Below are 10,843 nucleotides of genomic sequence, written 5' to 3'. Positions count from 1 at the left end.
CGCTTCCTCCCAGAGCTGCGTGAGGCGCTGGCTCCTGCAGATGGGCCCTGCCAAGCTGTCCCTGCCTCACGCTGGTCTCGCTTCCCCTGGCACAAGTGCCGGGCCTGAAGGAGGCTGCCCTGTGCTCCAGCCTGCCGAGCAGCCCGGCTCCCTGCCCTGGTGCCCAGAGTGCTGCACACACTGCTGGCCTTTGCCAGGAGTTGCAGGGCAGCCAGCAGAAGAGGAGGAATCCTCCGCCAGCCCAGCGGCCCTCGGCTGCCCTCGACCTTTCTCTGCTCCTGGGCACACTGCAGATGGCCAATGCCTCCAGGCTGGGCTGTGCCCAGCACGGCTGCGCTTCCCCTTGGCAGCAGCCAGCTGCCACCTGGGCTCTGAGGGCAGAGGATTCGCCTGCTCCCAGGAAGAGGCACCCAGGGCCCGGCTGCTGCCTCTTGCAGCTCCAAGGGCCTCTTTCCACCCTGTCTCGGCCGCGGCTCAGCTGGGGCTCCAGCCCGGGCAAGGCCGGGCCCGCTCTCACCTCACAGGCGCTGACAGCTCTGCACCACAGGAGACCTTCCCGAGCACCCTCTCTGATCTTTCTGCTTTCTCACTTGATCAAGGCTTTCCTCCAGCCAAAGAGATTATTGCATTTAGGGATCCAAGTCCAAGTGGCAGGAGCCCCAATGCTCTCCAGTCACAGCTGAAGGCCTGCATCTGCATAAGATGTTTGGGCTGCCCCATTCTTCCTTTGCTTTTGCCTGCAAATGCCATTGTCCTTTCTGCCTCAAATAGAAGTACCAAAGATGGCCAAAAACTGACCAGTGGGCCATATTCCAAAGGCAGTCTGGTCTGGAGAGGATGACTGAAGAAGATCCTTCCCCACTTTGACACCATACCAAAGACACCGTTTCACTTTCCTCCTTTAAGAAACAACAGACAATTCAGATGGAATTCTGGAGTTCATTCGCAGAGTGAGAAGGAAGGGGATCTTCAAGGTGAGTTGTGGTTTCAGAAACTTTATTGATTTTCAATCCTATTCTGCAGTCCTATTAGACAATCCTACTCTAACCCTAACCCTTACCTTAACCCTAATCCTTATCCTTATCCTTATCCTTATCCTTATCCTTATCCTTATCCTTATCCTTATCCTTATCCTTATCTTTGTCCTTGTCCTTGTCCTTATCCTTATCCTTATCCTTATCCTTATCCTTATCTTTATCCTTATCCTTATCCTTGTCCTTATCCTTATCCTTATCCATATGTTTATCCTTATCCTTATCTATATGTTTATCCATATGTTTATCCTTATGTTTATCCTTATGCCTATGCTTATCCTTATCCTTATGCCTATGCTTATCCTTATCCTTATCCTTATCCTTATCCATATGTTTATCCTTATGTTTATCCTTATGCCTATGCTTATCCTTATCCTTATCCTTATCCTTATCCTTATCCTTATCCTTATCCTTATCCTTATTCTTATCCTAATCCTTAATCTAATCCTAATCCTAGTCCTAACCTACAATCCTACTCTAAACCTGTTAAGGAATAAATAAATGGTCCTGATGTGATTGTCACATTTTTGTCTCCTTCCTCTTCACTGCAACAATCAGTGGCACCAGGCTGGACGCAGGCTCAGCATATCTTACAAATGGATGCTGCCCAAAGGGAAAAAAACCAAATCAACAAAATACAATGAACCATGACTTTCCGAGCTCAGTGCTTCACAGGATTGCTCCTGCCCCTAGAAGGATGCAGGAAGAGGAACAATGGGACCGTCTACACCTCCATCTTGATGTGCAGGATTTTGCCATCACAGGCAAACCTGGCCCAGAATCTCACTCACCCATTTATACAGGTGTCTTCATCTTGCTGAGATTTTAGCCCTGCCAGTGCTCTAGAAATGGTGCTTTCTGTCCTTGGAGTTTCTTCTTTTCAGGAAACTCCAAAGCCTCTCATTGGTCCCTCTCTTTGTAAGACAGGCACTGTGCTGATTTCCGCAGGGAGACAGAGCAGTGTCTACCTTTCCATGCCCTGCCCCTTGTGTGCTGGTCGGCACCTTCCTTCCCAGCAGGGCCAGCCCAGGGGCACTGGGCCCTGCAGTTCCCACTCTGCCACACAACCTGGCAGCAACCCTGGCACAGTTCCCGTCTGCTTGAGGGTGCCAGGCAGCAGATGGGGCTGGGACAAGTCCCTCCTGGCTGTCTCTGTTTGTGGCAGAAATCTCTAAGGGTGGGCTGGGGGGCACAAACCAGGGCCCCTCAGAGGCTCAGAGTGAACCCCCACAGCCCCTCCTGCCCACAGCCAAATCTCTGACTGCTCAGCTGGGACTGGCTTCCTTGGGTTCCTGCACCTCCATTTCATGTCTCTGTACCCTGCATTGCTCTACTTCAATTCTTTTGACATTAGGTAAAACTGAACACAGCACCAAATTAAAAAACTAAGAGCGTGACAGAAACAGAAAACAGAGCACCTCTCCTCTCAGGAAATGTAGAGAGAGGTGGAGTTATTCAGCTTTGTGAAGAACAGGCCCCAGGGAGACTTTATTGCCACTTTCCAAGACTTCAGAGTGGCTTTGAAGAACGTGGGGGACATCTTTTTTAACTAGGCCAATTACAATAGGATGTGGGTGAATATTTTTAAACAAAATGGGGATCAAGTCAGAGTAGGTCTAAGGAAGAACTTGTTTACTCGGAGCATGGTGCCACCCTGGCACAGGTTGCCCCAAGAGCTTGTAGGTGCCCCGTCCCTGCAACCATTTCAAGTCAGGTGGGAAAGGGCTCTGAGCTACCTGCTCTCTTTCAAGATGTCCCTGCTCATTGCAGGACACTTGCACCAGAGGACCTTTAGAGGGCCCTGCCAGCCCAGCCCAGTCTAGGATTCCTCACCATTTTCATTTGAAGAGCCCCAAGAGTGGAAGTGAGGAAGAAGAGGGCTCATCTGATGTCTTGGACTTGAGTGGAGGAGGAGCCCATCCCTCAGAGCCTGTTTCACCTGCAGCCCCTTCACATTTTACCTGCAGGAGCTCCTTGGCAGACCAGCGCTGCTCCTCATCTCTCTGCAGGCAGCAGCTCAGGAAGTCACGCAGCAAAGCTGAGAGGAGCTTGGGATGCTGCAGTTTTGGGGTCCCTACTTTGGCTATCAGGCGTCGAGCCTGGAGAAAAAAACCCATGAGGCTCCACCTGCTGCTTTCACATCTCTAAGGCTCTCCCAGATCCCTTTGTTTAGCCTCTGTTCCTCAGTGGCAGTTACTGCCCTGACAGAGACCCAGAGATGACTTTCCTTTCCCAACCAAAAATCCAAACCCTGATGCGGCCACAGCTTTTCCACCATCCCACAGATCTTGCCTTGGCAGCTGATTTCATTGACTGACCTAGTTAGTGGGAACTACATCAGCGAAAGCATGTTTACTTCTTTGAGGATTCATACCAGTTTTAGAGGCTTTATGGAAGAGGGACTGTGCTATACTAACTAATTTCAAGGGTTAGTTCATGAAAGGCATCTCTGCACTGCTTGTTGGTCCTTTAAGCACACGTGCCTTAGAACAAAACTCATCAAGCTTTTTGTGCTGTTCTTGAAAACAATGGGAATTGGAAGAAAAGAAAGAAAATCCATCAGGTAATCCCCAGGTAAGGAAATAAAGATTTACAAACTCATCTTCAACACAGCCACATTAAGATGCCTGCTGCGGTGTATTGGGATGGAAATGCTTGCTTGGGCACACAGGTGCCACCTGCAGCTCTGTCTCTCAGCAGTCTGAAAATTGCAGCTTCCCATTTTGCAGCAAAAGACAAAATTGTCATGGTCAGAAGAAGGAGAGGTGCCATCCCTATGGTCACCCTCTGCTCATTTGGCTACTCAAGTCAATGCATTAGTGGTAGGCCCATCTCAGAAAGTGCCAGGAAACAAACGGGAGGTTTTGGCAGGCTCTCCACATCACCAGGCTCTGGCTTGGTGACACAGAGAACGTGCCTTGGGCTGTGAAAAAACATGGTCACTAAATGCAGTACAGCAGCACTGCACAAGAAGCAGAAGAGACTCAGTGGCCTTTACACACTCATGCCCAGGTTGCAGGCATGTTTCCCAGTGAGAAGAAACTGCACACTGGGTTAGGTTCCCCTCTAAAGACTACAGTTTTAGAAACTTTGTTGGGTTTGGGTTTCCTTCCTTCATTTATGGAAAGATAACAGAAGTTCTAAGATGCTTGTTTCCTTTTTCTGGGGCCATCTCCACAGACAAAAGAACTGGAACCACTTATAACCCAAAGGAAAGTGTTTCCTGAGAATGGAGTTTGTTTGCATGTGGTAAGGCTTGAGTTCGACCACTGATGTATCCAAATCTACAGCAGATGCTGATGTGTTGCAGGGACATTTTTAGAGGGGACCTTGGTGGAAGTAGTTCCAGCAGATGGCAATGGGATTTTGTCCAATGGCATGCAGGGAATGGGAGAGGTGAGAAAGACAGTGGGATCGGTGAGTATTTGCTGCTTACCGAGGCATGACTTTGGTCCCAGTAAGGAGGTTCTTTTTCTAACATTTCAATCCCCACAATTCCAAAAGACCATATGTCCACTTTGGGGCCATATGGTTGACCTGTCGCCACTTCAGGCGCCATCCACCAAGGAGTCCCGGCTACCAAGCACGGTCTGCTCTGCTCAGAGTTGAGCTGAGTAGAGAGGCCAAAATCAGCTGAGGAGAAAGAAAAATACTGGTTTTATTTTAATTCTGTGCAATTAGGAAAAGCAAGCAAAAGAATTCCCCAGTAGAGGTTTGAAAATGTGCTGTTGAATCTCCTGGCAATGGCAACTTAAAAAATCCCCCGATTTTTTACACTGCCTCCAGCAGTGGCTTTTGTTCTTTGGAAACTTTAGACTTGTAGCTCCCTCCCTCTTCCTGGACACACACAGGATAACACTACTCTTGACTTCTTGTTCCTTGTCCTATCTCTGTGCACATGGCAACTGCGCCCTCAGCTCACAGTGGGTGTCCCTGCGCTGCCACCAGCACCATTTTTGGGGAGCTGGCTGTCACTCCAAGCAGCCCCACACCCACATCCCTGGAACGCTGCACCTGACCAAGAATCTACTGACTCAGCTTGACAGAGCCATCGGTTCTGAGAAGGATGTTGTCACTCTTCACATCTCGATGGATCACATTGTTTGAATGAAGAAAATCCAGTCCTTGCAGGCACTGAGAGAGGAAAGAGAAAGAGGAGGGCAAAAATGAGTGATGTGATTTCATCACACGAGAAAGAAACAAAGAATCTAAAAGATTCCCGCTCCAGGGGAATGGGGAGTAATGGCAGAACACAGTGCCACTGAGAGGAAGAGCTTGCTGCTCCAACACTTGCCGAGCAGGACCTTTCTGAGGAAAGGCATGTCAGCTTTGGAAAGAGCAACAGCACCTGCTCTTTTAGACTTTCCCCTGCAAACCAGCCAGGATGACTCCTGCTGCAGTGGATGTGCTCAGAAGCAAAGAGCATTTTGGCTGCACTTCTATCCTTCTTAGCTAAGGACTGAGAGAATCGAGTCTAACTTTTTTCTTTGCTGTTTGTTTCAAATCCTGCCACCAGCACCTTTGCTTTAACAGGCAAGGAATGCAGTGAGGACAGAAAAAAGTTTAGCGAGGCAAGATGGGGAACAGCAAATACAAGAGGCGGAGCGAGAGTACAACAGTAGGAGATAAGAGTACTGGCACTGAGTACAGTGAGTGCAGGGCCACTGGCAGGCCTTTCACTTGAGATGCTTTTACTTGCCCATAGCATACCAGCCACACAGAAACAAAGCTTGGCACATGAAATCACTCCTGTTCTGAGCCCCTGTTCCCAGACAATCCTGCCCAAGGCCTCAGAAGCACAGATGGGATTGCTGACCTCCCGACTGATGGCTGCAATGTGGTCTTCAGACAGGAAGGTCTTGCGGATGACATCACTCAGGGTGCCTCCATCCATGTACTCCATTACCAGCCAGAGTTCCTCACCCAGAAGGTAGCTGAAAGAAGGAAACAAGGCCGGGGAAATAAACATGCATGGCTACCTTGATGTTTTGCTTCCGAGTTTCTTGTTTCCAGGTGCCTTTGTGACTAGGACAGAATCAAAGGAATAGACAATCTGCAGTCTGTGCAGTCTGGAGGAGAAAGGCACAGCAGTGAAAAAGGAGATGTCTTAGAGATGTCTTAGATGGCCAGCAGGTGAAAAATGCAGTTTAGTAACAGCCCAGGTAAAAACCTGTCAGGCATGGTGGTTCTGGAAATAAGCACCAAGTCTTCCTGGCATGCCCAGCAATGACAAAGAGGGGCAACGATCTAAGAGAAATCCACTTTAGGATGGTTCATCAGCATTTAAGAAACTTTAAAAAATCAATCCCGAAAAAATGTGGAGGCAATGTACTCTGAGGGTGTTGACTTAGTAAGATACAGCTGACCCAGGTTTCAGTAATTTTGGAATAATTTTCAAACGACAAGTGGCAGGGAAAACTCATGCAGACAAGATGCACTCTCCTCACATCCATTGGAGATGAGTAAAGAAATATGAATAAATAAAAATTAACAGGTCTACTTTCTGCCACTGACCAAAGTGGATTTTTAACCTCTCATGTTTGCTGTATGTAAATGCCCCTTGATGGGATAAGACCATGACCTCTCACCTGTCTAAATAATTCACAACACTGGGACTCCTACACTTCTTCATGATCATGATTTCATTAACAGTTAGTTCCTTCGTTCTCAGTCCTTGAAGATGTATTTTCTTTATGGCCACCTAAAATGACATTAAAAATCAGTAACTCGAGAAGTTGGTGGCACGAGACGACAACGCACATGGAGCAAGTGATTTTGCAATGACACAGCTGAGCTGTGCCAAACTGCCTTGTGATTAGGCACTGCAGTAATTAGGAACTGACATTCCAACAGCCCATTTCTCTGCTCCCTTGGGGGACAGTTACAGGACATGTGGGGCCACTGACGTTTTGCCTTGTCCACTTGGTAACAGTGGTGTCTCAGCTATCACCCACAAACCTCTGACCACACTCTCTGCTGCTTTGTTTGGGATTCAGAAGAAGTAATCCATGCCCTAATACTCTGTGCATACATCTTGGGCTATGGGCATGGCTTAGGGCTTTTAGGGACACCTTGCAGATCTCTCCCTACGTGCAGTTCCCAAGTGCAGCACTGCAGGTGGCTAAGGAACTACCAGTAGCTTTCAGATGGATTTGCTGACAGTCAGAAATAAGAATTCAGGACTCTGAAGCTGTAGCCCCAAAGAGCAGTGAGGTGCTCTAAGGCACCACCTTTGTTTTAGCAATGGAGAGTGAGTGAGCACGTCCTTCTCTGAAAAGAGCCGCTGCCTCCGTGCCTTCCTTCTGGCAGCTGAGGAGGACAAAGTCCCAAATGTATTGTGCAGGCTGGCACCAGTCTGTGCTTCTTGAGCCTTTTCAGCACAGCTCTGCCCAGGGCTCCAGCCACAGCTCACACCAGAGGGGAAAGCCCTCATGTGCAGCAGAGTCTGTGGGGCTTGTTGACATTTACCTCTCCTCCTGTGGCATTGTTGAGTGCTCTGACCACTTGTCCAAAACCCCTAGAAACAAAACAGAAGCAGAGAACGGAGAAGCTGTTTAGCTCCTAGAGTGAAAGCCAGCCCACACAGGAGATGTCTGCTGGAAGTGTCAAAAACCTGCGGGAGGCAGGAGGGCTCTGTCATAGGCAGATGATGCATTTTCCTCTCAAGTGCATGGGCACTGGGCCTGTTTCTGAAGCACTGGGATTCAACTTCTAAAGGGAGTTTAGTCATTCCTCTTGGGTTTCACTTTCTAAACTGTGTGGTTCCTATCCTGACCACAGAGTATTTCCTTCTGCAAAGCAGGGGAAAGAAATGTTCTTGGGAACTGTTATCTCACACAGCTTTGATAGAGGCTAGGTTGCTCTTTCAGGCAAGCAAGTTTCTTCTTTTCTCATTAATGGGGCAGTATGATTTGGAGACATACAAAAATGCTAAGGAAATTAACACAGAGCTGTCCCACACTTGAGACACAAGGAGATCTTCCACGTCCTGTTCCTTGATGCAGGCAAGACCTTGGCAGCACGGAGATGTCACTGACAATGCCTTCTGAGCACACTCACAAATTCTGAGCAGCACTGAGAGATGGGGTCATCTTATCCCCAGTGTGTGAACATGTTTGCAGCTGGCCTGACTTCACACTGGATAGACATTCCACCAGAAAAACACCTGGGCCATGGCTGTGCAGGAGTAACTGTGGTTGGACTCACCCGCTGCCAATGTGTTCCATTTCGGTGTATATCCTAAAGGGATTTTCCTGGTTCACCATTCTCTCTGAGGGAAACAAAATGCGGGATGGTGACTTTAAAGCAGAGATCCCAGCTTCCAGGAGATACAAAAGGCAGCCCCACTGTCTGGGGCTCTGAGCCCTTTGTGGTCAGCTGGGTAACAACAACCACAACCACAACAGCAACAGGACAGGCAGCCCTGCAGTGCAGATGGCTGGCACAGAGACTGATTTTGTACAGTCCTTTGAAGAGTTCTCTTGACAGGAAACAAAGCATGGGGAGATGCATTCCCAGGAGAGAAGGATATCTTCCCCACCCTTTCAGCAGTTGGCCAAAGGAATTTATTTCCATTTGTAAACCAGAGCAGCTCATGCTGTAACTGATCCCAAAGGGGCTTTCAGCATCAGGAGCCTGACCTGTTTATGAGCAGGCTGAGCTCAAAGATGCCCCTCTCCCAGCTAAGGAAGGCTGCAGCCTCTGCAGTCCCTCCAGCCCTCAGGGGCAGGGCAGCTAGCACATCAAGGCTGGCAAAGCCCAAGCATGAGCACTGGCAAGCAGTGGGAAGAAGCCACAGCAAGCCTGAGCCTCTTACAAGCTGTTGCCCCCATTGAGGACATGACAGGATGGGCTTTGAGATCAGCCACACCGAGGGGTGGAACAGTGCCCTTTTTGTCCCAACAGGTGATGGCAGACACAGAATCCACTGGGCTCTGGTCTCAGCCCCACCAGGTCTTATCTGAGAGCACAGCACTGGCAGCTGTTACAGGCAAGAAGCAGATTCATTGGGTTGTGCTGCAGAATCACAAAGGACTTGATGTGTTTTCCTGGAGACTGATCTGAGCAGGGCTTGGGCCAATGGGTAGGATTCTAACAGTCATGGGAAAGAGTGGGAATTGGGTATGGAAAAGTGCCATGGATCTGAGGAATATACCATGGCTGGGCTGGAGGCTCTCTCCTGAGAAATGCCTGTAGTACAGTTTTATCTGATCATGCCACTTGGATGCGTCTCTTGGACTCATCTTGATAAGCATAAAACTAGAAGATTAAATAAAGGTTGCTACAAAAGTATCGCTTTTTTCTTTGGGGGCACATGGAAAACATCTCTTGCTCTCTATTTGTCCTGTAACCTGTTGTCCTTCCAAAATAGTTCTTATTGACAAAAAGATAGCATTCTTGTCAAAATAAACTGCAGATGTAGTAGTGGTAACAGTAGCAGTCATAAAAATGCCATCAGTAAGACATGGGGCAGAAGGGTGCTTTCAGGATGGAGAAAAACCAACTCCACTAAAAAAGCCCCACAAACCATAAACCGAAAAAACCCAAAACACAAAAAAAACCCGCCACAGAAAAAAAAAAAAAGGCCTCCACAAAAAATAAACAACACAAAAACATGGCCCCACTCCCAAAAAAAAAAGTCCCCAACCAAAAAGACAAAACTCCAAAACCAGTCCATTTCTGTGAAGTTTTTTGCTCTGATTACTGGTTCGAAGTCAGGAGTCTAAGGAGAATTTAGGAAAGTAAAAATTCTGTTCAGTTTGGCACTAGCACACAAGACTTGTCTAGATCATTTGCAAGGTCACAGCCTTCTGTTGATCCCAGAACATCCCCTGCTTCAACCTTTAGCAGAGAGAGAAGCTCAGGCAAACCCAAGCCAGTCCAAGGTGCCCTCAGAGGCAGCAGGAACACCCAGAGCTCTCTCTCGCTACCTCGGAGCACAGCACTTCCTCTGGGGAGTCCTAAATGGCCCTGTGACACCAAACTCAGGAGGAGCATTTGGTAAAGCTCTGCTGACACCTGCCCACAACACACTGTCCCTCAGACAAGAAACACCCCAGACGTACCCAGCATCTCCAGGTGCTTCTTCTCAGTCTCCTCTTTCAGGGAGATGAAGTAACTGCCCGAGCTTGAGCTCCGAGCTTCGACAGAAAGGCTTCCTTGGGATGATGCTGCTGCGGCAGCAGGATCAGAGCCCATGATGTGCTGGACCTGGAGCACTTCTGGTGGGCACTGTTCCTGTGCCTCACTCCAAACTTGGGGCCCTTCATTGCCAGACATTGGCTGGAATTCTTTGCAGGCTGCCCGGTGAGATGTCAACACTCGCACCTCAAGTCAAACAGAACAAAGCAGTCAGACACTACAGCCTGTTCCTGTAAGCCAGGAGTCGTTGACTGTGAGGAAAGGCAAAGAAGAGATTGACAAGGGATACAGACAGCTTGTTTCAGTCCTCCATCTGGGTCACCACGTTCCACTGTACAAACACTTGAAGGAACAAGGACAGCAGGAATAGGCCAGAAGAACAGAGCAGCAGTGGAGATTGAGCACACCAGGAAATGTCCTTCAGAATGACTGTGATACACACTAGAGCAAGATGGCACTCAGAGGCATGGCCCCACTCCCTGCTGCTCTGAGTGGAAAGGCAAGAAGGGCAGAAACCACCAGTTTGGTGACTGCAGTGACTGCATCCCACTTTCACTCATTCTAGAGCCTGAGGGAGGCGATTAAGTTTCTCTCTGACAATTTTCATTTCTTCCTCCAGCCTCTTCTCCCTTGCCCTGTTGCTAGCCTCAGAGTCCTGCAGCTCTGCC

General features: G+C 48.7%; 1 protein-coding gene across 1 annotated transcript; it reads right to left on the bottom strand.

Moving 5' to 3' along the window:
* Positions 1 to 1,553: 1,553 nt before the first annotated feature.
* Positions 1,554 to 10,232, bottom strand: LOC132087237 (serine/threonine-protein kinase PAK 3-like). Its single transcript, XM_059493239.1, has 9 exons — positions 10,100 to 10,232; positions 8,241 to 8,304; positions 7,503 to 7,551; positions 6,623 to 6,735; positions 5,851 to 5,968; positions 5,069 to 5,168; positions 4,471 to 4,667; positions 2,996 to 3,133; positions 1,554 to 1,637 (listed from the first exon to the last, which is right to left on the bottom strand). The coding sequence occupies exons 1-9, from the start codon at positions 10,230 to 10,232 to the stop codon at positions 1,554 to 1,556; spliced, it is 996 nt and encodes a 331-aa protein (XP_059349222.1).
* Positions 10,233 to 10,843: the final 611 nt, after the last annotated feature.

The sequence above is a fragment of the Ammospiza nelsoni genome, unplaced genomic scaffold, assembly GCF_027579445.1.
Source record: "Ammospiza nelsoni isolate bAmmNel1 unplaced genomic scaffold, bAmmNel1.pri scaffold_55, whole genome shotgun sequence".
Lineage (NCBI taxonomy): Eukaryota > Metazoa > Chordata > Aves > Passeriformes > Passerellidae > Ammospiza > Ammospiza nelsoni.
This window is presented reverse-complemented; position numbering and strand designations above follow the sequence as displayed.

Excerpts from the sequence above, each read along its gene's own strand:
- LOC132087237 (XM_059493239.1), bottom strand. The coding sequence starts at position 10,232 with ATGGGCTCTGATCCTGCTGCCGCAGCAGCATCATCCCAAGGAAGCCTT. Across the intron at positions 6,736-7,502 it reads ACAATGCCACAGGAGGAGAG|GTGGCCATAAAGAAAATACA; the intron begins GTAAATGTCAAC and ends ATGTCATTTTAG. Across the intron at positions 3,134-4,470 it reads GGGACCAAAGTCATGCCTCG|GCTCGACGCCTGATAGCCAA; the intron begins GTAAGCAGCAAA and ends TTTTTTCTCCAG.